The sequence below is a fragment of the Malassezia globosa genome (assembly GCF_000181695.2).
Source record: "Malassezia globosa CBS 7966 chromosome Unknown mgl_sf_1.1, whole genome shotgun sequence".
NCBI lineage: Eukaryota > Fungi > Basidiomycota > Malasseziomycetes > Malasseziales > Malasseziaceae > Malassezia > Malassezia globosa.
In genome coordinates this window covers 1,100,754-1,126,899 of record NW_001849874.1, presented here as the reverse complement: position 1 = coordinate 1,126,899, position 26,146 = coordinate 1,100,754, and the positions used below count along the sequence as shown (strand labels likewise).

General features: G+C 52.4%; 9 protein-coding genes across 9 annotated transcripts; 5 read left to right on the top strand and 4 right to left on the bottom strand.

Annotated features, from left to right (window-relative positions):
• Positions 1-25: 25 nt before the first annotated feature.
• On the bottom strand, positions 26-4,876 carry MGL_0501 (uncharacterized protein; the record flags this gene model as incomplete). Its single annotated transcript, XM_001732674.1, has 1 exon — positions 26-4,876. The coding sequence occupies one exon, from the start codon at positions 4,874-4,876 to the stop codon at positions 26-28; it is 4,851 nt and encodes a 1,616-aa protein (XP_001732726.1).
• Positions 4,877-9,295: 4,419 nt separating this feature from the next.
• Positions 9,296-12,176, top strand: MGL_0500 (uncharacterized protein; the record flags this gene model as incomplete). Its single annotated transcript, XM_001732673.1, has 3 exons — positions 9,296-9,298; positions 9,341-9,639; positions 9,686-12,176. The coding sequence occupies 3 exons, from the start codon at positions 9,296-9,298 to the stop codon at positions 12,174-12,176; spliced, it is 2,793 nt and encodes a 930-aa protein (XP_001732725.1).
• Positions 12,177-12,558: 382 nt separating this feature from the next.
• On the bottom strand, positions 12,559-13,590 carry MGL_0499 (uncharacterized protein; the record flags this gene model as incomplete). The annotated part of the gene is made up of 2 exons (XM_001732672.1): positions 12,559-13,302; positions 13,498-13,590. The coding sequence occupies 2 exons, from the start codon at positions 13,588-13,590 to the stop codon at positions 12,559-12,561; spliced, it is 837 nt and encodes a 278-aa protein (XP_001732724.1).
• Positions 13,591-14,107: 517 nt separating this feature from the next.
• MGL_0498 (uncharacterized protein) lies at positions 14,108-14,649 on the top strand (the record flags this gene model as incomplete). Its single annotated transcript, XM_001732671.1, has 2 exons — positions 14,108-14,350; positions 14,395-14,649. 2 exons carry the CDS (start codon positions 14,108-14,110, stop codon positions 14,647-14,649), a joined length of 498 nt encoding a protein of 165 aa, XP_001732723.1.
• Positions 14,650-14,736: 87 nt separating this feature from the next.
• Positions 14,737-18,066, bottom strand: MGL_0497 (uncharacterized protein; the record flags this gene model as incomplete). Its single annotated transcript, XM_001732670.1, has 1 exon — positions 14,737-18,066. The coding sequence occupies one exon, from the start codon at positions 18,064-18,066 to the stop codon at positions 14,737-14,739; it is 3,330 nt and encodes a 1,109-aa protein (XP_001732722.1).
• Positions 18,067-18,540: 474 nt separating this feature from the next.
• Positions 18,541-22,350, top strand: MGL_0496 (uncharacterized protein; the record flags this gene model as incomplete). Its single annotated transcript, XM_001732669.1, has 1 exon — positions 18,541-22,350. One exon carries the CDS (start codon positions 18,541-18,543, stop codon positions 22,348-22,350), a length of 3,810 nt encoding a protein of 1,269 aa, XP_001732721.1.
• A 230-nt stretch (positions 22,351-22,580) lies between these two features.
• Positions 22,581-22,951, top strand: MGL_0495 (uncharacterized protein; the record flags this gene model as incomplete). Its single annotated transcript, XM_001732668.1, has 2 exons — positions 22,581-22,710; positions 22,749-22,951. 2 exons carry the CDS (start codon positions 22,581-22,583, stop codon positions 22,949-22,951), a joined length of 333 nt encoding a protein of 110 aa, XP_001732720.1.
• Positions 22,952-23,151: 200 nt separating this feature from the next.
• Positions 23,152-24,744, bottom strand: MGL_0494 (uncharacterized protein; the record flags this gene model as incomplete). The annotated part of the gene is made up of 1 exon (XM_001732667.1): positions 23,152-24,744. One exon carries the CDS (start codon positions 24,742-24,744, stop codon positions 23,152-23,154), a length of 1,593 nt encoding a protein of 530 aa, XP_001732719.1.
• Positions 24,745-25,320: 576 nt separating this feature from the next.
• Positions 25,321-26,133, top strand: MGL_0493 (uncharacterized protein; the record flags this gene model as incomplete). Its single annotated transcript, XM_001732666.1, has 1 exon — positions 25,321-26,133. One exon carries the CDS (start codon positions 25,321-25,323, stop codon positions 26,131-26,133), a length of 813 nt encoding a protein of 270 aa, XP_001732718.1.
• Between the last annotated feature and the right edge of the window lie 13 nt (positions 26,134-26,146).

Below are 26,146 nucleotides of genomic sequence, written 5' to 3'. Positions count from 1 at the left end.
CAAAAGCAATGCATTCAAAAGCAAGTCATGGTGATGGAGTGGTCTCCTTCTCAGAGGCGTTCAAGTGTTTGGTTTCCAAGCCTTCTTGCTGCGGAAAGTTGTCCTCCTGCGGCGCGCTGGGTTGAGGGCGTGATTGTTTCATTCTTGAAGGACTCTTCCAGTTATGGACGCGCATCAGATAGTACAAGCCCACATACAACAAGTAGTTGAAAACAATGTAGGCAAACATGAAACCAATGTCTCGGAATCGATTTTCCGACTTCAACTTGATGCTAGACAAGTAGTCCTCACCTTTGCGCATCGAGCAAAATTGGCATGATCCATTTTGTCCAGCAACGTAATAGCCAAAGCCAGGAAGCGAGCCGTCCAAGGGCGATTGATCAGCCCGTGAAAGACTTACCGTAAAGTCCATGTGCTGTTCACAAGATGTGCCCGGCGGAGTAGGTACGTCATTCAACTCATCCGGCAAGCACCTCACAACCTTGTCATGTATGAAATTACCCATCATGCTTTCAATCAACCATGTGAATGGGCTCAAATAAAACATCCACTCTCTCCAGAAATAGGGAAGCTGTCGGGGGGGCTGGATGACACCACAAAACACCATCACAAAGGAGAAGAGTGTGGAGAATAGAACGGATGCAATCATTGCATTTGGTGCAACTGTGGCGACAGCTTGAGCGAAGGACGCGAAATAAATTTGGAAAATCATATACATGCCCCAACTGAATCCCGCACGCGAGCTTTCTCTGCCAAACTGCGCCATGTAATACCAAGGAATCCAGAACAGAGTTCCACCAAACAAGTTCCAAGGAATCTCGACAATGGCCTGGCTCAAAAGGAATACAACCCAGCTATACAACTTCGAGGGACGTTCACGCACTTCGAACAAGTTGCGCTGGTTGATGAACTCGGGCTGCAGTTGCTGGGAAAGCGATGTTGAAAGCACAAGAGACATGAATGTGGCAAAGAGCTTGTTCTGAAGACTGGCATTCGAAGTCTTATCACCTTGACCCCAGAAACTTGAGCCAATGAACAAGCCACCGACGAGATTCAAGAATAACTTGGAGCTTATGTATGTCGGGTTGCGCCAGTAGGACAAAAACACACGATGCACAGCCTCCTTGAGTTGCACAGAGAATGGCTGAGCATACTCACGATCGAGCCGGGCGGACGATTCTGTCGAGATCTCCATGGGCTTCTGTCCGAGTTGATTCAGACGCGCGAGTTCTCTCTCAAGCTCCTGATACTTCTCACTCGAACGGAACAATGCAAACCAGTCTTTGTCTGTTGTGGCCGTGGCACCAGCGCCAATAACATCCAGGATGTACTCTGCGGGGTTGTCGTTTTCACCACACTTGATTCCACTTCGCGTCTCAAAGTACTCAATCAAAGTGGAAGAGTTCGGTCCAAGGTCGCCGAAGTAAGCCGTCTTACCCCCCTTCTGCAACAGAAGCAATCGGTCAAACTGATTGAACAGCTCTCCACTCGGCTGGTGGATCGTACACAGAATCGCTTGACCCTCAGACGCCAGCTTCTTCAAGAAACGCACGACCGACCAGGCTGCTTGTGCGTCCAGACCAGACGTCGGCTCGTCCAAGAAAAGCAAAAGACTCGGCTTCGCCGCCAGCTCGACGCCGATCGTAAGGCGCTTCCGTTGCTCAACATTCAAACCTTCGCCGTCATCGCCGACAATGGCTTCCGCAAAACGCTCCATCTCCAATAAACGGATGACCTCTTCCACATAGGCGAGCCGCTCTTCCTTGGGCGTTTCGCGAGGCTGGCGAAGTATTGCAGAAAACTGCAAAGCCTCACGCACTGTCTGTTGAGGAAGGTGCACATCTTGCTGTTGGCAATAGCCAGTGTCAGCCTGGAACGAGCGAGGTAGTGGACGTCCGTTTACCAAGAAATCGCCCGTGACAACCCCGACATCTGTGCGCTGTGCAAGCACGTTGAGTAAAGTCGTTTTGCCTGCACCACTCTCACCCATAAGTGCTGTCATTTTTCCTGGGGAGACAAATCCAGAAACATGGTCGAGAAGACGGCGTGGGTTGCCCTTGATTTGAATGTCATAGCAGAGATTTTGCCAACTGAACACTTCGTCAGACACTTCAAGAGTGCCCTTGGGCTTTTCCTCCTCGCCATTTTTAGCTTCTTGCACGTGCTCATCTTTGATCATAGCAGATTCTGGATCGTCGGCAAACTCATCGAGCATCTTCCGGTCGACTCGTCCGCGCTTGAAAATCATGATACCGCCCATTGATGATGGATCCGTCTGGAGCTCCGACATGAACATATAGACGAGAACGAAGAAGACATAAAAGCCAATAATGATACCCACATTCCTGTGCGTGTTATCCCAACTGTAGCCGTACTTCTGATCCAGATACCTCATTGGATCAATTTTGTCTGTGCCAGGCCTTGAACCCTCGACAGCACAAACTTGATAATTGACAGAAGCACCTGGTGGGACAAGCTGAGATGGGTGGCAATCCAGGATCCTGCCTCGGAACTCGTTCGTGAGCAGGACCTCGAATCCAAACGAGATCGGATTACAGTACGAAAGCCAGCGCCACCAAACAACCATCGAGGGTCTCGGAATAGCGAAACCGGCATACAAACCACAATCAATAATGACAAGACCAGCAATCATCGTTGCGACGGCCGCAGAACGGAACGAGGCAGTTAGCGAGTAGAAGAATGATACCATGCTAAATGTCACCAACATCGTCAAGAAAAAGAAAATGAAAAACTTCCCTGCATCATACGATAGACCAGCCATGAAGTACAGGATGATATTGAAAAGTCCCAGGGGAACGAAACGTGCGGGAATGTCAAGTAATGTGTGTGATAATGCATCAGCCGAGGGGCGGAGCATAGCAAATCGTTTGTGACGAATAATGATTGGTCGCTGACGGTAGTTGTTTGGCACTTCAGCCATGGCTGCGAAACTGTTATACAAAAGGGCAAAAAACATAACACCGCTGCGAGAGAACAAGGCCTCTGAGTTATTTTTCATTTGGAAGAAGACCGAGCCCATAATGATGGACTGGAAAATCAAAGCACAAGACAACACTATCGCAGTCGAGCGATCTCCCCAGGCAATCTGAGCACGGCGCTTGATGGCGAGAGCCACTTGCTGAGGCCATGAAAGCATGTACATACCCTTCTTCGAGACGCGTTTGCTACGTTGGTCACGAGACTGGGTTACGATTTCTTTGCCATGATGAGCGCGTTGATTCTCCATCTCAGCCATGTACTGTTGAACCTCTTGTGCGTTTGCCTGGCCGCAAGGAGATGTACGGAATGCCTCTGCCATCTCCTCAGCGGTCTGAGGCACGTACTCGAAGTTAGGGTTGATATTCCGACCAATTGGATCCGTACAGGCGACCAAAAAGTCAGAAGTGGTCTGGCGGTCTTGCGGAACGAAACCAATCGATTTGAAATAGTCGACCGCTTGAGACACTGGGCCAAAATACACACAGTGCCCTTTGTTCATCAAAACCACCTTATCAAAGGTTTGCGTGATAGACTCGCCTGCCTGGTAAATGCTGGAGATGGTCGTCAGGCCGAGCACGTCTGTGGCAATACGCAGTGACTCGACAAATTCCAGTGCCGTCGAAGAGTCCAAACCACGCGACGAGTTGTCAAACATGAGAATCCGAGCGCGAGTCTCCAATGCTTCAGCAATACTGACACGCTTACGTTCACCACCAGAAACACCACGAATGAATGAATCACCGACCATGGTGTTATAGGTGTGGCGCAAACCAAGAATCGTCGCAATTGCCTCACGCATCAGTTTCTTGAACTGCTTGCGTGTATTCTTGTCATCAAAAGTGACACGATAGTCAGAGTTGGGCGTCCGTGTAGCAGCTGCGAAGTTGAGTGTGTCCTTCACGCTGAGAGTGGGGAAATGGTTATCATCCTCAGGCGCATACACAACGTCACCACGCAAGGTGTTGTCGATCATCTTGTGATCGAATCCCTCATAGAGCACCTTGCCTTCAATGCTGCGGTAGCCATCGCGATACGAAGCAAGTGACTTGAGCAATGTCGTACAGCCACTACCAGGGCGGCCAAGCACCAAAAGCATTTCGCCAGGCTTGACACAACCAGTGACATCTGTCAAAATGTGCTTGACATGCGGGCGAAGCATACCCATGATGATCGAAGGCAAGTAAAATGGTGTGAGGAACAAAGACGCCACGCTCGAATTGAACTTGGCGCCTGATCCGTAACCAGTAACGCTGAGATGTTCGAAGCCAAGTCCCATTCTTGGAAGCTCATTGTTTCGCTCCTGGAGAGTCTCGCTTTGATACTTGAGGAAAGCAGCGAGATCGAAGCGAGCATTTTCGTCGAATGGATTGGCCGTTCCAGGCACTTGGTACGGCTGCTTCTCAGGGTCACCATTTTTTGAGTATGCTATACTTTGTCTGCGAGTTATGTCATCCATACGATGGGCAAAATCTTCCACACCAACAGGATCCAGAACTTGCACGGGGTATGCTTTGTGAGTGTAGGTATTCGCGTGACTGGCTTCTGGAGCCACTGGCTCCGCCGGTGACACCGAGTAGTCTGACGGCATGGCAGCTGGGGTCTTCATCAAAGGCAAATCGTGCGTGGACTCCGTTTGGCTCCGTTGTATATCAACAGGAGCATCATGATGCGCGTCCACGAGTGGATGTGAGCTCGATGGCAGAGCAGGTGCCGGCTCGTCTGGGTTGCCCCTGGTATTGTCGTTGCCATCGATAGTTTCGATCTCTGGCACGCGGTGGGACACAGGGGCACTCACGTCGCCGTTAACATTTTGAGGATCGACATTCAAGCTAGGCGGACCGGTCCGCGCGTCGTAAAACTCGCGGCTCTCTTGCATGCCTCGACGTTCGCGACAGACAAGATTCGATCCGAGTAGTTGGTATCACGAGCCACGCCAACAATTTTTATGTGTTTGCGCTAAAACACTTTTGGGCTGCACGTTCTGGCGCATCACGCCTCTTTGTGTGTTTTCACGTAACGCCCAAAATTCATTTTTTTCCGCGGAGACAAACAGGATTCTTATTTGACTATCAAGTCCTCGACAGGAGAAGTCGTATAAAGCAGATTCATCCGCGGAGTTCAGCTTCGCGGACACTCCACACGCGCAGGGCTGCCATGGACGACTTATGCTTGCGATTGCCAAGCAAAGGAAACAAGAAGCTCCATGGAGGCCATATCTACAAATTAATACATTCATTACTTTTTTAAACTCCGGTGGAGAGCAGTTAAGAATTTTATGGCGGCACCCCTCTCGAAACGAATCTGTTCGAGGAAGTGGTCCGGCATGTTCTGCGATGCAAGCAAATCAGCATCTCGTGTTTGGTCGATGTGGGGAATGTACACAAAGTCGTCACGGATCTGAGGGGACAGTGTATAGCCCCTGTCTCTTGATGACGACGACGATGAGGGAACTACGAGCTTCGACTCCTCCAAAGAAAATTGCAAGTCTGCGTCAGTAGACTTGGGGCCACGTACCGTGATAGTCGGCTCCGCTAAATACAATACGATACCGCCGCTGTTCCTCTTGCGGATTGTACATATCGACTTCGTTTATAATGAATCCAGTGATGTCCTCATACATTCGGCGGATCGCTAGTTCGTCCTCGTGTACGGCCTTGTCACCAGAGCGGGATTGCAACTGATCCTCCAGCTCTGTTCGCCTCGCTTGTTCTTCAGACAAAGCTTGATGAGTTTGTGTTAATTTCTCAGATAGACTGGTGACTATCGTGATTGTTAGATAATTTGTGAATGCCGGCTGGGAAACACACGCACCTTCTCGCTCAAGCTCTTCAACTCGCACCGAAGACGAGTCAGACTTGGAGCCAGTTGATACAGTCGCTCCCTCCCGCTCTAGCTCGCGAAGCCGATGCTCAGCATGCTCAGCGCGGTTCTTCCACACTGAGAGTGATTCGAGTGCGTCTGGAATGTGTCAGTAGCAAGAGCATACACACGTCTATGTCGCGTCTCGCTGGCCTTCTTCCACTCCACGAGAGTTTTCTCGCTCTGCGTGACGCGCAAATCTTTAAGGCGATCAAATTGTGCCTGAATCGCATCGCGCTCACGAATAGCCTGTGAGTGTGAGTCGTTTGTACTGTCACATGGACTCGATCGCACGTACCTGTTGTACACGCTCATCGACACTTTGTTCATACCGTGAGCGCATTTCTTGGAGTAAAGATTCAAATTCTTCCACGGTTTGTTGCGAACTGTCCGACTGTAACATGCTACTGCTTGGCTGATCGTCCGCATGGATCTTTCGCGATTTCAAACTGGCAAATCCAGATGCCAACGACGCCGGCGCTGCCGGCGGCGAGGTCCTGGTATGTCTGGAACTTGACTCATCGAAATCGTCTGTGGACATCAAATGCCGCTGCGCAGCAGCGCGCGCACTCGGATCTTTTGGCGGGCGACCACGCCGGCCATGCGTTCTCTGCTGCCCAAACGCCATGTAAAGCGTGATGTGAGTACTGAATCGATGCGCCGCGACGCGTCGCGCGTTGTAAGCACGTGACAAGCTGAGGGCCTACGGCGCGATGTGGGGAAAATAGGCAATGTAGTGTGGTGCAGATGCGCAAAGGACTACATGATGTGGAGGAACAAGTGAGATTGCATCGCTGTGTGCGAGGGCTGTGATTTTTCGTACTTCAAGGCCATGGTGGTGTCGAAAGCAGCGGCGAAACGCGTAAGTCAGTTACCCTCACCCCTTTTTCCCACCCCAAAAAAATGAACTAGTACTAACGAGAAGCTTGGGAAAGAGGCAGCGCTTATGGAAAAAGATCCCCCACCATTCTGCTTTGCTCGTCCACGGGAAGACAATGTGCTAGAGTGGCACTTCATCCTTCGTGGGCCCGAAGGCACGCCATACGAAGGCGGTGAATACTGGGGACAGCTTCTGTTTCCCTCGGACTATCCATTTAAGCCTCCGTACGTTTGAGTGGCTCTTTCTGCTGACATATGGTAGGGGAATCAAAGTCCAGACGCCCAGTGGAAGGTTCGCGCCGAACGAGAAAATTTGCACGGTATGTTTCTTTATGACATGGGTGACAAGGATTCACATCAGTCTATGAGCGACTATCATCCGGGAAGTTGGAACCCTGCGTGGTCCGTTGCAAGCATGTACGTACACGCACGACTCACCAGACCCAAGCCTCGTGGGACTCCTGTCGTTCATGTGCACGGATGAAATGACGGCCGGCTCTGTGAGGGCGACGCATCGAGAACGAGTGCAGCTAGCTGCATGCTCCCATGCATTCAATAAGGCCCAGCGCAAATTTGTGCAGCTCTTTCCGGAATATGCCGGTGACTCTATGCGTGACTTACCCAACATGACTCGGCCTGCGAAACAGACAAATGACACGCAGAAAAGGTCGTATACCCCGGCTCAAGAGAAAGGTACTGAGCCATCCCTTGACGAGAGAACAGAATCTGGCGGAAAAGATCCATCGGTATGGAGTCCACGAAACGTCGGTGTATCCGTGCTATTGGTCTTATCTTGCCTGTTTGTTGCCAAGTTGCTTGAGACGCTGAATCGCCGAGCGTCATAAGTCGAGATCGTCGTCTGGATCGTCTTCGTCTTCGTCGTCTTCGCTTTCAGGCTCGAAAAATATGGTGCTCTGCCCTGTAGTGCCGCGGAGGCCAGGCGCGGATGACGCAGAGGAGGATGGCTGCGACGCCGGCTGCGTAAGTTGGTACGCGAAAGGTAACGGAACTTGCTCGCGACGTTCCCTCTGCTGTGGTGTTTCTTGCAAATTGAAGGGCACATCGCTCGCGGCCTGATTCACGGGCGCTGGCGGTGCAAGAGGCGCTGTAGACAGGGGATCAAGCGCCTTGATGCGAAGACGCCCGAGCTGGTCGTAGCCGCACAGAGCCCATTCACATAGTTGCTTTCCACTAGACATGTACACGTGCGTTTCAAGAAAGAGACATCCACTGGGATCTTCCAAGAGGTCATGCCATTTCATAATGGGCTCTCTTTGCGCTGCAGTCGGAGCTGAATCACCTGAATGTAAGCAAGCATTCCGACCAGACGGACCCCACCACCCGGCACTGCGATGATCATCAAGAAGGCCCAGTGGACCGCGCCGGGACACGTGGTGCACGACCGACCAGAATCTCATGTCTGGTGGATGGTCGGGTGGGAGCGGATCGTCAACGGGGTATTCTAAATGGGCGTCTTCAAATGCAGCACGACGAATCATTGCATTGGATGGAATGGGAGGTAGCCCATACGTTTCCTGGACGTATCTGGCAAATTCGATCGCGTGAACACGCACAGAGAGTGTGACGTGTGTCCATGGCGGCCCCGACAAAACGTCATGCACAGGCTGTATACCCATCCAGAGCTGGGGGCCGCGTATGGTTGCGACAATGGATGCAGCTGAGGCGAGTGGATCGCCATCATAGCGCAAGACCAAGCGAGAAAAGCGTGGGAGAATTGATAACAGACGCCGAACAAGCACATACACATCGTGTTCGGTGCACATCGTCGACTCCATCAGCGCATCAAGCGAGTCGATAAGTACAGTCGTACGTGTGTGTTGAGATACTTTGGTAAGTGTTGATGCCATTCATACATACGTTTGTCAATCGCCGCCAGGATCTCTCGTTCCACCCGCGCGAGAGACATACCATGAGCCACCGAGTCATAGTGATGATCCAGAATGCATATATTGTGGGCATTGTTGATCCTTCCAAACAAATTCGGATCATGTTGGAGACACACAAGAATCACAGGGCACGACCGCTCAAGTGATCGTGTCAAGACCTCTCGACACACACCTACACCTGATTGTGCGAAAGAGTCCTCCAGTAACACAAGCTGCATTGAGGGGGGGATTCGTGAGTGCCCTGCTCGCGAAGAGTGCGTTACGGCGCCATGGTTCAGAAGGGCAGAAACTATACAACTCGACGGCCCAGGCGTCATATCCTTGGGACAGCAGCCGGACCAGTAGATGAGAAGCGAGCTGTGGAAGACGTGCTAGTCCATAGGTGGAGGCCATATAGCGCTGGAGTCGGGCGAGTTTTTGTCGCACGAGTCAAAGAATCCGCCGTAATTTTGGATCCTGGCAGTTCGTGGGCGTCCGACACTTCGTTCATCATCCATCATCCGGTAGATACGAGGATCCTTGTTATCTCCCTCTTCAGTTCTCTTCAGTCCTCCTCAATCCTCCTCCTGTTTTCCTTCTTCTTCTTCAGTGCAACGCTTAAACCCATTCTCTGACGCAAACGTGAGCGCGAACGTTGACAGACAGTCCAGATGGTACGTGCTATTGATGTCAGGAACATTGGCTGACAAAGGCAGTCGTCTGATCCAGGAACATCTCATCGAAAGCGCCGGCGCTCGACATCGCAAGGTCCCCTTGATCCATCGTCGCCATGGCCCGATTCAGGTGCGAGTGAGTCCGGACAGGGTGACCGGGCATCTGTTACAGCGGCTTCGAGCATGCCGACGTCATCGCCACCTGGCGCTTTGTCAGACTTTACGGACGATATGGATTCACACAGTATGCTGGACCAGGTTGATGACGACCCGGACGACCTTGTGAATGGTGCAGAGAACGAAGACGATGGTGAAGACCTATTCGACGACACCATGATGGCGTACGTGGCACTGGCTTTACTTACACACGCACACGCACGCATGCAGTGACTATCGAGCGAATCCTGAACTTGACACGTATGAGGCGGTGGGATTGGATGAGGCTGATTTCGAGCACATGGATGCGACGACGCGGCAACTAGCCGAGCTGCGCATGGCACGACGTGATCGTGCGGAAGGTGTGGGGCGCATGAGTCGACGGGCGCCCGTGTTCTTGCAAAGTGATGACGAGAGTGAGGACGATGTGCTGCGGCAGCGCCGACGTCGACGACATTATGACGAAGTGCAGGAAGAAGATGCAGCCGAAGTTGACGAATTGCCGATCGAACAGCTGAGTGACATCAAGGCGGATAGCATAGCCAGCTGGGTTGCGACGGAAAATGTGCGCCGGACGATTGTGCGTGAGTTTCGCAACTTTCTCGTGACGTATGTCGATGAACAGGGCGTGAGTGTGTACGGTCAACGGATTAAGACGCTCGGTGAGATGAACCTTGAGTCACTCGAGGTCTCGTTTCTGCATCTTGTTGACGCCAAGGCGATCCTCGCGTTTTTTCTTGCGAATTCGCCGGCCAGCATTCTGCCGATTTTTGACGAGGTCGCGTTCGACGTGATTTGCTTGTACTACCCGTCCTACGACCGGATCCACCCGGAAATCCACGTCCGCATTGCAGATTTACCAACGTCTTCCACTCTGCGCGATCTTCGACAAAGTCATTTGAACTCGCTTGTACGTGTAAGTGGCGTAGTGACGCGGCGAAGCGGCGTGTTTCCGCAGCTCAAGTACGTCAAGTTTGACTGTCTGAGCTGTGGCGAGGTGCTAGGCCCGTTCTGGCAAGACTCGAATCAAGAGGTCAAGATCAGCTACTGCTCGAACTGCTCACGACGCGGGCCGTTCCGCGTGAACAGCGAACAGACGGTGTATCGCAACTACCAAAAAATGACATTGCAAGAGTCGCCGGGTAGTGTGCCGCCTGGCCGTTTGCCTCGCCACAGAGAAGTGATTCTTTTGTGGGACTTGGTCGACAGTGTAAAGCCTGGTGAAGAAGTCGAAGTTACTGGCATCTACCGGAACAATTTTGATGCTGCGCTCAATACGCGGCATGGTTTCCCTGTGTTTGCTACCGTGCTGGAGGCGAACCATATTGCGAAGCGCGATGACGCGTATGCGGCATTCCGGCTCACGGAAGATGACGAGCAAGAGATCCGTGCATTGGCGCGTGACGATCGCATTGGGAAACGCATCATCAAAAGCATAGCACCTAGCATCTATGGCCACCAGGGAATCAAAACGGCCATTGCGCTGAGCCTGTTTGGCGGAGTGTCGAAGGACGTTGGTGGCAAGCATCGCATCCGTGGGGACATCAATGTGCTCTTGCTCGGTGATCCAGGCACTGCCAAGTCGCAGTTCCTCAAGTACGTGGAGAAGACTGCGAACCGTGCTGTGTTTGCGACGGGCCAGGGCGCCTCGGCTGTTGGTCTTACGGCAGGTGTACGCCGTGATCCAGTGACGCGCGAGTGGACTCTGGAAGGCGGCGCGCTGGTACTGGCGGACAAGGGCGTGTGTCTCATTGACGAGTTCGACAAGATGAACGATGCCGATCGCACATCAATCCACGAGGCTATGGAGCAACAGAGCATCTCTATATCGAAAGCGGGCATCGTTGCGACGTTGCAAGCACGCTGCGCGATTATTGCCGCAGCCAATCCAGTACGTGGCCGCTACAATCCAACGATTCCATTCAGTCAGAACGTGGAGCTGACGGAGCCGATCCTCAGTCGATTTGACGTCTTGTGCGTTGTCAAAGACATTGTTGATCCCGTCCAGGATGAGATGCTTGCGCGCTTCGTCGTGAGCTCCCACCTACGTGCACATCCCCTCTTTGATGAAGATGTCGACGAGACACGCGCTGCCACATCCATGGATGCCGATATCATTCCCCAGGACTTGCTCCGCAAGTATATCACATACGCGCGTGATCACGTTCGTCCGCGACTCGATACGCTTGACCAGGAGCGTCTATCGCGTCTGTATGCAGACTTGCGCCGAGAGAGTCTGAATACTGGCTCCTATCCCATTACCGTACGGCATTTAGAGAGCATGATTCGTATGGCCGAGGCGAGTGCTAAGATGCATTTGCGTGATTATGTGCGAGCTGATGATATCGATGTGGCGATCCGCACAACTGTCGAGAGCTTCGTTCAGGCACAGAAGATCAGCATTAAGCGCACGCTAGAGCGAGGCTTTCGCAAGTACATCCACCAGGCTCGAGATCATGACGAGCTCCTGGCGTTCCTGCTGGGTGGCATTGTCAAGGACAAGATGCGCTTTACACACTATCGACATCACCATGCTATGAGGTCGGAGACCGGACCGACAGTCATTTCCGTTCCACTCGCTGAGCTAGAAGCGCGTGCCAAGAGTGTGGAAATCTATGATGTGAGGCCGTTCATGCTGAGCCGCGTGTTCCGTACGAATGGTTACCAGTGGAACGAGGCTCTCGGAACCATTACAAAGCAGTTCGGCACAACAGCAGCCTAAGTATGCTAGTGATGGCTGATCGTTGGTTCCGTGTTTGTTGTGTGTCTATCCTCAAGACTGTCACGCAGCAGGACAATTTAATGATCTGCCCCTTTTTTTGTTTCACGTCTACTTTTGGTCATACCCAATCTCTTCTCTTCCCTTCCCTTCTCTTCCCTTCCATTGTCCCTACCGCGCAACAGAAACGAGACAGAAAGCTAGCATTCCTATAGATATATCATTACAAAATAGGCTATGATATTGAACCACACGGTCCTTCGAACAGGTCTAATTTTTTTTGGGTGTGTGTGTGTGTGTGTGGACGGACTAGACCGATAAGTCGTGCGTCGTTATTTTTTTTGGACAAGAGAGAAAAAAAAAAGAGAAACATTGTGTTGGTTCATCAAAGGAAATAGTCGGGGACACGACGTGACACAAGGGGTTCACCAGTGCGAGGAGCGGGGTCAAACTGCAGGAACGTATACTTGAGGTTTTCGTCAATCTCCATAATAGCAGCTTGGTTTCCGCAACGATAACAGTAATTCGGTGCAGAAAATACCGTAACAACGTTGCGCTCTTGAGACCAATTGAAGCCATCCATGACAAGTTGGTGTGCACGAGCGACAAGTGTGAGGCCATTGTTATGGTTGAACGCCTCGCTAATGTCCTGACCGAATGTGTAACCAGCGCCACGGGGTGAGATTCCCCAGCCACAGCGATCATCAGGATCGGACCACAAAAGGTCGCACATAGGGCCCTCGTGAGGTACCTCCTGCACACGGTCGATCTGGCGGATTTGATCAAGTGTGTCAATGGACGGGGAAAGACCACCATGCAAACAAAAGATCTGATCATTGATCAGAGCTGTCAGTGGCAGGTAGTCAAACAGGTCGGTGAAGTACTTCCACACATTTGCGTTGCCATACTTGCGAAGACACTCGTCGTAAAAGCCGTACACTTGAGTGATCTGGCGCGACTCATGATTACCACGCAAGATGGTCACACGGTCTGGGTGGCGCACCTTGAGTGCAACCAGGAGCGTCACTGTCTCTACCGAATAATAGCCACGGTCGACATAGTCACCCATGAACAGGTAGTTTGTATCGGGTGAATTGCCGCCAATGCGAAACAGTTCCGACAGATCATGCTGGATAGTGTGTAAGTTGACACACTACAAAAGCACACGTCATGTGCCCTAATCACGTACGAATTGACCGTGGATATCACCGCACACCGTCACAGGACAATGGACAGGCTGGACATTGGACTCCTCCAGCAATACATCACGCGCCTACCACAGTTCAGTCAGCAAGATAGGCTGGGCGGTGCTTTCTATGCGTACCTTTTCACACAGGCGCTTGATGTCATTCTCACTCAGCTGCTTGCATTCGCTGAGATAGCTGATCCACTGATCCTGCTCTTGGATATCCACCATACTGCGAGTTGAATCGTGGGAAAGGGATGTGGGTGATGTTGTTGTGCCGCCACTGGGTCAAAATACCAACGTCACCGATCGGAGTTGCTCTCCAAATTTGAGCGCAGGCGCCCGAGGCAAACTTTTCGACTCCAGCCAGTCATTGCGGGCAGTGTTTCTCTCTGCCCCCTTCTACTAAGGTCGTCCATGTCACGTGCCTCATGTGCATGCGTGCGCTCCGTGAGTGGTTTCGGCCGGCCGGCCAAATCAGTGGGTCCCTGTCTTTCTATCCTAGAAGGCTTATGTGGTGTCACAGAAACATGTGGCAACTGGGACCTATCCAACAAACGTGTCGGTCGGTCGTCAGTGGCTCGGTCGTGCACGCCGACAGCCGACCGGCGCCAGCCCAGTGAGTCGTCCGATTCCCTCCCCCCCTGAAGTTTCAAGTCAGATTGGTAACGTGGCTTTGTTTCGCTGCCATTGCTGCCATCCGTTTGAAAAACTACCACACGGCATGCAGCGATTCATCCTTCAGAATATGACACCGGCATGGCGCTCTGTGTCGCGCCTCACTCCCATGCGTGGCTTGTGCACGTCCGTCGTGCGGATGCAAGACGTTCACATGCCGCCAAAGGATCTGCCTCGCGGCTCTGTTGTACCTGGCGACAAGGTCGACCCACAACTGGGCGACTACCCTGCAATGCCGTTCCAGAACCAGCAGTTCCGCCCATACAGTCGCCACTGGTGGGACACGCAGGACCGTCGGCAATATGGCGAGACTGTACGTACCTTACTCATACCCATGCTGCATACTCACACAACCAGCTCCATGAGCAAGACGATGTGCTGAACATGTGGTCCCCTGATGCATACAAGGTGCCAGGTCCCTTGGCTCTGCGCCACTTCCTTGCAGCTGTGGGCGTCATAAGCTTGTTTTCTCTCCTTGTGTACAAGACATCGTTTCAGCCCCCTATGATGCGCAAGACGTTCCCGCGTGATGGCCTTGCTGCTGAACTTGGCGGTCCGCAGGCAGCGGTACGTGAACATACTATTTGCGTCAACACTCTTGATGGAGTGTGATGAGAGCAACTGTGACTGACGCTGACAAAAAAACAGGCCCGTTCAGATGAGCAGGATGTCGAGTAGGTTTGTGTCTACATAGCAGCTTTACATGGAAAGGTGCAACGATGATGTCTGCCCGCGCGAGCGGCTGGAAGGACGTCGATGCCGGATGGATGTCGGTTCGTATGCGTCGTCGTCGCTTGAGTGCCCCGACCGAGGGCGTCGACGCTGCGCACGGGGCTCAGGCCGAGATCTAGCGCGCTTATTCGGCGGCTCCGTCTCGTCAGTGCGTTGCGCATACCGAAAGTCTTGGACAACACGCTGCAGGCGTGTTGACTCAAACGCATTGCTTCGTGCGGGCGCAGGGACGCGGCCTCCCGTAAAACCAGCCTGATCAAGCGTCGCTTGCACGCGCCGCAAGCGATCTGTTTTGCGTTGCTGCTCCATGACAGGCTGGACGTACTGGTCCGTTTTACTCGGTGGCCAGCGCAGGTACTCTTGTAAGAATGCGCGGATGGCATCAAGATCAGCCTGGCCCCACACGAATGGCTCGTCGCTGTCATCGACTTGAGGCTCCCAATATGCTTGCTGCACAAGTGGGTCGGGCCATTCCTCTGATAAATGCACTTTGTCTCGTAGCGCACGCTTGATTCGCCGGCGGACCTTCGAGCGGGCATCATGGACCTCGTCGTCTGCACCAATCTGCACATGTTGCCACCACTCGCGGAAGTGAACGAGTGCATAATCACCTGGAAAAAGAGAGAGGATTTCCATCGCCAGCACAGGCCCGACGCCAGGCAGGCCTTCCGTGTAATCGCTACCCAGCAAAAATGCAAGTTGGATGAGCCGCTCACGAGACAAGCCGAGCTCTCGATGCATGTCGTTCATCCAGTAGCACTCCACAGAGCGACGATTGTTGAACATATTGCGGTAAACTGGTGTGCCGCCAAACAAAAAGACATCGCTGTCGTCTGTGATGATTCCATCCACGAGATGCTGCATTGCAAGTTGTGCACACTGAGCCTCGGCTTCCATAGGCGCCGTCAGATACGGCAAGCCAAAGATTCGCAAGAGAGCCTGAATTTCCGCCGTCATCTGTTGTGTGATCTCTTCGTCGGAGCGCCGAAGTCGTGCGCGTTCGCGACGCAATGCATCTACTTCTGCCTCGACTTCTTTTCGCATAGCCGGAAGACTTTGCCCTGTGGTCGTACTGAGAAAGTCGGCGAACTCCGACTGGTCGCCTTCCAACTGTCCAAGCTCGTGTGCTTCTTCATTCTCAACATCATCGACTTCTTCCGCGGTAGGAAGCGGGAATCCGTCCGGTCCCAGTGGCACCGGTTCCGGCGATGGTGTAGGCGACCAGGGAAATGCTGATGATGCACGCTCCGACAACGGACTTGCATCTCGCAATGTCTCGAAACGTTCTGGACTCGATGGTGCGCTGCTGAGTGGTACGACATGTGATGCGACAGGGGACTTCTCTCGAGTCTTGTTCTCGGATACATCACGACTTGCTGCCTCATGCTTATGATGAAAAGGCTCATTCGAGGCATCATGTCTTGGCGTAACGGGTATCGATATCGGTGCAGCGTTTGGCATAGCCAGATAAGCATCTGACACATTCACGTATGAATCAGTTTCAAGCGAATCAACGTGTCTATTTGTTGCTCGAGCCATGGCGCTGTGCGACTCATCATTTTCATCCAATTCCCCGGTTGTGACCTTGAGCTTGTTGGCAGAGACCAATCGCATGGGTGAAGGATTTCCGGACTCCATCGTATCAACGCGTGGGATGGAGGAACTACCACGTGGAACATTCGAATCAGCTTCTCTGGAAGATTCCGAGTGCTTTGGATCCCATTCGTTTTCACACGAGGTTGTCTGTACAGGATGAACAATAGCCTGTGGAGCGACGGTGGGAACTGGTGATCTTAACGTGGATTGTGAAGGGGGCGACCTCACAGAAGCAGCCGAGGCTTGAGCAGCCGGTTCGTCACCGCGAAGCGCCACGGGTGGCGACGATGATACGTTAGGTGGTGCAGTCGATATTGCTGATGCGCTCAGCTCGGCAGGCATTGGAGTGGGCGACGGCAGAGGCGTGGGTGAACGAGAACGAATTGGTTTCGCGTGAAGCGCTGAAGGCAAAGACACTTCTTCGAAGGTTTCGTCGAGGAGAATAGGCTCCTTGGGTTGTGCTGCTTCCACTGCCTCCGCAGCATCGCCCACGTCTGACTCATGAAACAGTGCACTTGACTCATATTGTACGGGCTCCATATGCCCAAACATTCGTTCTTCCCAATCATCCATACCAGCTTCTTTGCGCTTTTGGCGGCGGTGCTGCTCAGCGCGCGCACTCAAGAACTGAAGAGCTCGTTCTTTGCGTGCAATAGGATCTGGCTCAGCTTGCACGATAGCGTCAAGCTCAGGATCAGGGGCAATTGGGGCCGATCCTATTTCAACATCTTCCATATCGAGTTCTGCCAACTCCTCGTCATCGTCGTGATTGTAATAGGCCACATCTGGTTTCGTGTCGTCCGAATCAACGATGATGGCTTTGTCTCGCGTTGTACCAGCATCGCGGGATCCAAGAGCGAATCCGCCGTCGCCAGAATCGATGTGCGTCAGTACATACTCGCGATTTCGTAGGCCTTCCACACGCATGGGGACTTTTATATTAGCACGTCCAATTTCATCCGTGACGGTTAGCACTTTTTGCGTGAGGTCGTTGCGCGTTTTAAGAGCGGCAACCTGTGCTTTGGAAAAATCAATCGCCGTAGGTGCAGCGTGTAACATGTCCTGCAAACGCTTGTATGATGTGCCTCGTGACTGCATGCGCAAATCACCGACAAGTTCATACTGCAATTCTGGTGGAAGACTGCGGAACAGCTCTGAATTCATGTCAAGGTCTTCAGGAGCGATCGAGTTCATAAGCGCGCGCAATTCCGTCTCAGTCGCAAATCGTAAATCTTTCTGACCCTTTGACTCGAGCAAGGCGTCATGTGGCATGTCAGGCAGCTGATACGGGTCTTTGGGCGCACTTTTCGGCTGCAGCGCTGGCTTTACTGTCAAACCAGTCTCGTTCACTCGCCCTCCGAGCTGAGGCTGATTCGAGCGGCCGACAGAATCAAAGTATACCGTTCCATTGTCCAACAGTTCCGCATCCAGGCCGCTTTGCTTTTGGGGAGACGCATAGTTTAGGGCTGCCTGCCGGAGCTGCGCGGCAAGAAGTTTTTCCGCCGTCTTTGCAAGGGAGTCAGCGGCTGTTGTGCGCCTGTGTTTACGGTTAGCGATGGTTCGGCGCTTTTGGACGGGCGCGCCACCATCAAATACAAAAATAGGCTTTATGCCGTAGAAGAGAAGCTTGAGAATTCGCCACAAGAACCCAAGAAGATGCGCGTTCGAAAGCGTGCGTCCCTCGCTATCACGCATGGCCATCTGGAAATGGTACAGCCATATGGAAGAATCAATCGCGAGTCTTTTGCCTTGCAAGGATTCGAGCCTGTTGTCAGCGTGACACTCCAACTGACGTACGTGACAGGTCGTCCTACCGGCTGCAAGAGCTGCCATAGTCCGTGGACTCCCATTCCATGTATGCAAACACACGGAAAACTTGCCTCTTTCTACTAGAAGCAGAGCCTGTTTGAAGACCAAGTACTGGGATTGACTAGATTGATACCAGGTCTGTGGCGGCTTCAAATAGAGCTTCACTCTGTGGCAGGTCTCCTCGTTAGCATGGAAGCCTACAGGATGTGGAGGCATGATCAAATTCTCCGGCCCTCTGGGGAAGGGCGGGGATGCGTGGCGCGTGTGGCTACGAGGCGTGTCTAAATAGGCTGTATATGTCAGCAGCACATCACAGCGAAACGTGCCCAATCTTGATTCCGTACGGTCTTACGACGACGCGTCGCTATGGACGAGGCACAAAACGATCGCGACGTCGAGTCGTATGCCAAAGCGGAGGCGTCGTCGTCTGATTTATCCTTGCTGCCATCACCGCCGATCTTGTCAATGTCATCATCGATGGTGGTACCGGTCGCGATCGCCGTTCTTTCATTCGTCGTCATGCGCCTAGGGATCCTGGCGATGCTATGCGTTTTCGCTTTATCTTTTGTATTTCTTTGTCATCCAGTCGTGCGTGAGTACCTTGAACTGGCATTTCCTGGTGACCATTCCGCGGCAAGTCAAGCAAGGCACGAACATGAGACAGCACAAGTCCTTCGTGGACGGGCACATGACATTGTCTCTCTCCGTGGGAATCAAGTCAATTCAAGCCCTGACAAGTCGAAGAAAGGCATTCGTATGTCAATTGATTTGCTTCCTGCCACACTGCAGCCAGAAATACGCCATATTCTGCGCCTGGTCCGCCGCGACTTCGTTCAGTCTTGGTTTGATCCCATATCTTTCGGTTCGGCATCGTTTCCCACAGAAGCGATATCGTGCATGGAGCATGTACTTGCGCAGATCTCGCTGCGCCTTGAACAGTACGATCGTGCCACGGTTGCGACAGAGCTGTCACTCACTGCCCTGTCTGTCATTGTTACTGCGATGCAAAATATGCGCTCGGAAGACGCGCCTGCGCCTGGACTCTGGGACAATGCATCCGCCCGTATTGAAAGCTTGCGCACATCCATGTACACACTTTTGTCACAAAGCCTGCCAGAAGAAGAGAGACGCTCGTCAATGGTCGTGGAGCTACTCTCTGAAGTCTTGTCGAAGCAGTTGTGGAGTGCACTTCAAACATACAGTGATCCTGATGTGATCAACGGCTATATTCTGCAATATGGAAAGAGAACATCGTCCTCTATGCATGTCTCTCGGGAAGAAGAACCAGTGTTTGTTCATGGTGCTGATTCGAGCTCATCTGGTGTTACGTCAAAAGATCCTTCATCGGCGTCACCACTACTATCTGGTGAGCCATTAAAGCCCAATCATGCACCCGAAGCTCCAATAAAAAATCTAGACACGCATCCTGATTCGACACTGACACAGTTAGATCCGAAAACAACATCGCCATCGGAATTGAGATCATCACCGTTGCCGACACGAGCACGGACGTCGCCCAAGGCGTCTACAAAAAGTTCAGGAGTGCAGGATTTGCTGATCGACTTGGAGTCCGAGCATGCATCCCAGGAATCATCAAACTGCGGACAATCACTGCCCAGCTCGACCCTTCCAGACCCGCTCGAAGATGTGCTTAGCGAGCTTCGAGAGTCGCGCTCTGAGCAAGATCTTGACGTTCACGCGCCAGGACATGGACACCGGTCGAGCGACGACGTCATACCGAATGAAACGCCCGCATCTTGCGATGATAGTATATCCAACAGGTCACTATTGTCAAAGAGCTCGCCTGGACCGGATCGCTCTCCTAGACCGGCGCATTCCCTCTCGAACAATAGCCTCTCGTATCCGAACAAGACTCTTCTGCAAACTGAGTCAAGGGACGTAGCAGATATGCCTGAACACTCAACATCTCTGCCACCAAGTCCTTCTGATACACATGTTGCATTACCCAGCTCTGCAGCCAAGAGAAATGAGCGATCGAAAGAAAAAGGTCCAGTTGATTTCTTTTCGAGTCCGTGGGCAGCTCCGATGAATGTGCCTTCGCAAGTGTCGGAGCCACCACTTCCCCCGTCAATTGAAGACAGTCGCGTAATGAAAGAGTCTTACCAGGTACGATATCCGAAAAAGGTCCAGGAAGTTTTGTCCAGGAAGGACAGCGACGTATATGATGCATGGGGATCGTATTTGGCGGCCATCGATCCGACTGCAGAGCCCAGTGAAGGCGCTGTACTGATCCAGCTTCATGCGAACTTAGAAGCACTTGATGCTGCCGCTACGCACGAGTCGAGTTCACCTGCTTTGTATACTAGCGATGTGCGCGCAATTCTTCAGACTTCACTACCAATGCTCCCTAAACAAAATGCGACGAGCGAGCTGCGATCCGCCATGGAGTCAATTCTCCAACATGACATGATCGAGCCGCCCATGCTCGTTCCCTTGCGCAATGCCCTCCTTCGGCGTATGCAGGCGCTGTATGACATGTTTTTGGCAAGTGTTCGCGGTAAACCGCAGCAATCGTCTGAGCCTTCGTCATTGAATACTGCATCATGCGCGAATTCTAACACGTACGAACCGCGCCGTAAGCGTCCGCAAGCGACGATGTCGTCCATAAATGTACCGCGTAACATTTCAGTTGTGGATCTAAGTGCGAACGCTGAGCCAGAGCATGTTGTTGACTCACGCACAATGCAAGTGCTTGTGACGGTTGAGGAAGAGAGCGACGACGGCTCTGGCGGCTATGCTGTCATTCGCACATGGCCGCAATTTGAGGCACTGCATGTCGATTTGGTCAGAATGTATGAACGACGACCTGTGGGATCTGGTATGTCTGGTCCACCTGCGCTTCCATCAATCAAAGGGCTGACAAGCTCTGTTGCTTGTGATGCGATTCGCAGATACTTGCTAGAGCTGCTGGCTCCGTCACATGCACAAGATGGCATGGCTTGGTACAGCTCTACTCAAGCTGTGCATCGTTTTCTCGACAAGACACGGGCGACAGACGAAGAATCACGCGTCTGGAACAACTTATTTATGCCAGGTCTTGGTGGTATGGGTCGCACATTTGCCACAGGATTTGCTGGGGCTGCTGGCTCAGCGCGCAGGGGGATCGGCCAACTCGCCCCAACCCCGTCCCGCGCTGGACGCATTTTTGGTTTGAGACCTGACATGACTGAGACGCGACCAGCTGAAGCGCCAGCACCAAATACTGAAAAACACGGAGTTGACAAGGGGTATGGTCTAGCGTTTGTGCCTAGAAAGAAGAAAAATGATACGGAGCGCGTTGACGAAATTCCAGATGGCCACGCTGCCGGACGAGGCGACGACGTGCCTCTGAAACACGATCTTGTGTCCAAGAACCATGCAGATTCAGTGAGTGATTCATACGAGAATAAGCCCTATGTTGAGACAGAGCCTCACCCATCATGCCCTACTTCTGATTCAAAAGCGACATCGGCTGCACCATCATTGTCGTTGTCCAAAGAGACGCACGTCCCATACGAGACCAGGAAGCGGGGACCCAAAGCTGAAGGAGAGACAGCGTCGAATGCTTCTTCATCGAAAACTTCTCCAGCCACAATATCCAGTGAGCCATGCCCCGAAGAGACCCCGTCGCTTCACGACATCAATGTTTTGCTGACGGCCGTCTTTGCTGTCACACGCGAAGCGCTCAACATGCACAAAGCGTGGACTTTGCAGCGGGGTATGCTGCGAATCATCGAGCAATATATCCGCACGACCTACGTCAGCACAGTTTCCAAGACACTCTCGTACTTTGCAAGCAAGCTGTCACTGAATGAACAAGCATCTTGGTTGAAATACTTGCGCGAATCGTGGTGGCCGAATGATGTGTGGAACACAGAGACAACACCCATTCGGACAGAGGAGGAGATTCACACACGCTACCAGGAAGCACGCAAAGTAGTCCTGAGCTATGCACCTCCGCAAGCTGCCTATGCGCTGGGTATTGGTGGTAAGCAGGCTGTTTGTGACGCCTTGACGACAGTCCACAAGGTGGTCACAGATCCTATGGTATCGTTGGATCTCCACTTAGCCCTGCTGCTTCGTGTGATCGATTTGGCAATTGGCACAGCGAGTGCGCCTGCATCGGGAAAGAATCGGGCTAGGTCCAATCGCTCAGCGGCCGCAGCTCGCTCATAGAAACAAGCTTGTCTAGCTGCGTCTTTCATCGTATATACAAAACAGCATAGATTCATACATCCAAAGCGGGCATCATGAGCGGCAGTTCAGTACCACGCAGTGAGGGATTCGAACATCATCCTTATGCACCCCAGGTTGACTTCCTTGACAATACTGTGACAAACCAGGCACGCCCACTTACGAGCGCGATCATCACTGTGCGGATCATCAAGAACTTTGAGTTCCGGACAATGAAGCCTCTCGTGCTCAGGGATATTGACTTGACAAAGTGTACGACACCGCAGCTCATTGAGCGATGTCGGCACGAGGTGCGAACGCAGCCAGCATTCAAGGCGTATCGGAATGTCGTGGCTGACTTGGGTACGTACAACAACAAAAGGACCTTGACTAACGTACAGATACTATCAAACTTTATACACAGGCACATGGGGCCAAGACGACGAACTTGATCATCAACCTTGATCATCCTGAATGGATATTTGATAGTGCTAGTGACGCGTCACTCGCTTCGTTGGGAGTCCAGAACGAGACGGAGCTGAGCCTATTTCATCGACCAGCTTACGAGGCATTCTTACAACATCCTGAGACGCGCTGGGACTAGAGAGAGAGAGAGAGAGAGAGAGAACGAGAGAATGAAAAGTAAATGGAAAAGCGTCAATACGGAGTATTTGTGTGAAAGAAATCGAGCAAAAATGATTTAAAAAAGCGCAGGGAAAAAGAGGGAAGTAGGTGGGAAGAGTATTCTGGGAACCAAAAAGCATAAAATGAGAATAAAGTCGCCAAACGCAGCCAAGGCAGGGGTTATGATGCGCGTGGAATAGCCATAGAAGCACGCACACTTGGATGTTTACACAGATCGCGGAACAAGCGGCGCCATTCTAAGGGATTGCCTTTGCTTCGGCGCATTAGCACAAAACTTCCAGGCTGTCCTGCGTGAATGCCCATATCTGGTGGCAATTCAGCGACACGTTCAATGCGGACTTCACCTTTCAATGCACACTTCCGTCGATCGACCAGACTCAGTCGGATTCTTGCACCACGCGCGCCATGGAGAGACTCAGTCGAGACATTGCCGCGTGAAGCGAGTGAATCATCATCATCTTCATAAGATTCAAGCCAGTCTGAAGAAGCATCTGACATGGCTTCGACACAATATTGTGCATTTTGCACTTGCAATGCTTCGGTGACGGCAGCCGTTATATCTGGAGGTGCAGCAGTGCTGTAGAAGCGTGTCAGTTGCAGAACTATACCCATGGGCCCGGCGGAGGATTGCGTAAAGAAGCCGAGGGCCTGCGTAAACTCATCTGCCTGTGTGCGTGGCACTTGTGTCATGCGTTGGCGCAAGTCCAGGGCGGGTTGTGCCGTGGAGGAGGGAATACCTTCTGCACTTAGGGCCAACGGACGCTGGGGGAGCGCCTCCGGCTGCGAAAGCGACAGACTTGTTGGCACAGGCGCTCGCTGCCCGTCGGTATGAAGTGACAAGTGAAGGTCACCTGACACTATGAGGCCATGCAAAAGACGCTCAGCCAAACTGACAGGGTCATTGCATTTGCCGGAGGACAAGAGTGGGTTCGTTCGGGTAAACCATCTGTGCCGCTGGATCTGCGACAGAGATGCACGACGCGTTGGATCAGGATGCATCATTCGACGGAGGAGCGAGAGAGCATCGCCGCTGATGCGGGTCCAGGGATCTATACGCAGGAGCTCACCTGAAAGATATGCGGTATATTCAGGACTTCGGTACGTCGGTTCGTCCCAAGGTGTGTTGCCGACAAGCATAGCGAACAGCACGACACCCGAGCTCCATACATCTACAGGCTCGCCCTGGTATGGGCGGCCGTTCATTTCCGGCGCAATGTAAGGAAGACTCCCACAAGTGCCATGGAGTGTACGTTCCTTGCCTTTGTACTTGTACACGCTGCACAGACCGAAATCAGCAATTTTCAAGTTGCCTTGCGCGTCCAAGAGCATGTTTTCTGGCTTGATGTCGCGATGCGTGATGCCCTGTCCATGAATGTAAGTTAGACCTGACATGAGCTGGGTAAAGTACAAGTGCGCAAGGTCTTCATCTACACCGACATCAGGCGATATCTTATCAAACAAGTCGCCACCAGCACATAGCTCAAGAAGAATATACAGGCCACGAACATAGTTGCTAGGTGCTGATGATGCCACGGCATATTCGACCGATCCCAGGAATGCAAGGACGTTTTTGTGCTTGAGGATACTGTGAATTTGCACTTCCTTTTGTAGAGCACGTCGATCAATAGGTTGGCGATTCGTCGTTGATTGGTATGATACGACTTTCACAGCAGCTTGTGGATGCGTCTCAGACTCTGGATTGATCGCACGAAACACACTGATCCAGGTGTAAGCCCACGTGCAGGACAACATACCGAGAAAATCCACCACCGCCCAGAAGCTGTACGATCTTGTAGCCTAATACGACCGGGTACTCTTGTCCCGTCGATGAAGTGGGCCGCGTTGAAGATGACATACGATCGCGCTTTGATATGTGAGCTTGCTGGGTGATGTGATGATGTTGCCAGATATGAATATATCAGTGACTCGGCTTGGCTTGACACTGTGCCTGCTCAGCTAGAAGCTTGAACCCAACACACATGCACTCCCCCGGCTTGTACGACGTGTGGCGTGTAGTGGAGGTGCCTGATGGAAACACAGAACTTTGGATGTACTCGCTCAGTCCGTCGAGCTACTCCAAAGGCCCTTACAAGTTCGTGTATCTCCACATAATTCCTCGTACTGCGCACTGGCGGCGGCAGACCCCTCCAGGTGACGGCCCCAGTAGCTGGAGGGCTCGAACCGAACGGTGCTTGCGTAAGTTTCAGCCTGCATCCATATATCAAAAATCTTTGGGGGCCTCGTGCGTTGAGGTCAATTAGGTTGTCACCACCACGGGTGCAGACGACCGCTGTGCCCCGCGTTGCGGACGCACGCGGAGGTAGGACGATGGACGAGAATACCTTGGGTGCCAAGACGAGTGCACTCCCCAGCGTAGAGATACTTGTACAGCGACGCAAAGCACGTGATGGAAGTGGGAGGTCGTCGTCATCATCATCGTCAATCTTGTCGCAGAGCGAACCGGAGCGAAAGGATAGAAACGAAAGTTCAGTGCGAAAGTTGCCAGGCATAATACAGCACACACCCAAAGTACTTGTCCTAGACTTGGACGAAACCCTAATCCACTCACGACTTGGCTCCGCATCCGTGTGGAATACATGGAATGTCCGTGATCATGTGGGAACTAGGATCACAGATGCTGTGATGAATATTGTAGGTCTTGGATCAGGCATACCTTCCCATGCACGCCTGCAGATTCGCGGGATTGAAGTGCACATTGACGGGCGGCGTGTCTTTTACCAGGTCTATAAGCGTCCGTGGGTTGATTATTTTCTGCGCAAAGTCGCCTCCTGGTACCATGTGGTCATCTTCACAGCGTCAATGAAAGAGTACGCAGATCCGGTGATCGACTGGCTTGACGGTGGGCAAGGGCTCATCAGTGGGCGTCTGTTCCGCGACTCATGCACACTGCGAAATGGCTCGTACCTCAAAGATCTTGAGATTGTCGAGGAAGATCTCAGTCGTGTCTGTTTAGTGGACAATTCGCCTATCAGTTATCTACTGCAAGAGGCGAATGGCATACCAGTTGAGGGCTGGACACATGACCCGAATGACGAAGCCTTGCTAGACCTGCTTCCCATCTTGGATGGCCTCCGATATGCGAGCGATGTTCGCCACATCCTGGGCCTGCGAGGATTCTAACTGTAGAATATTT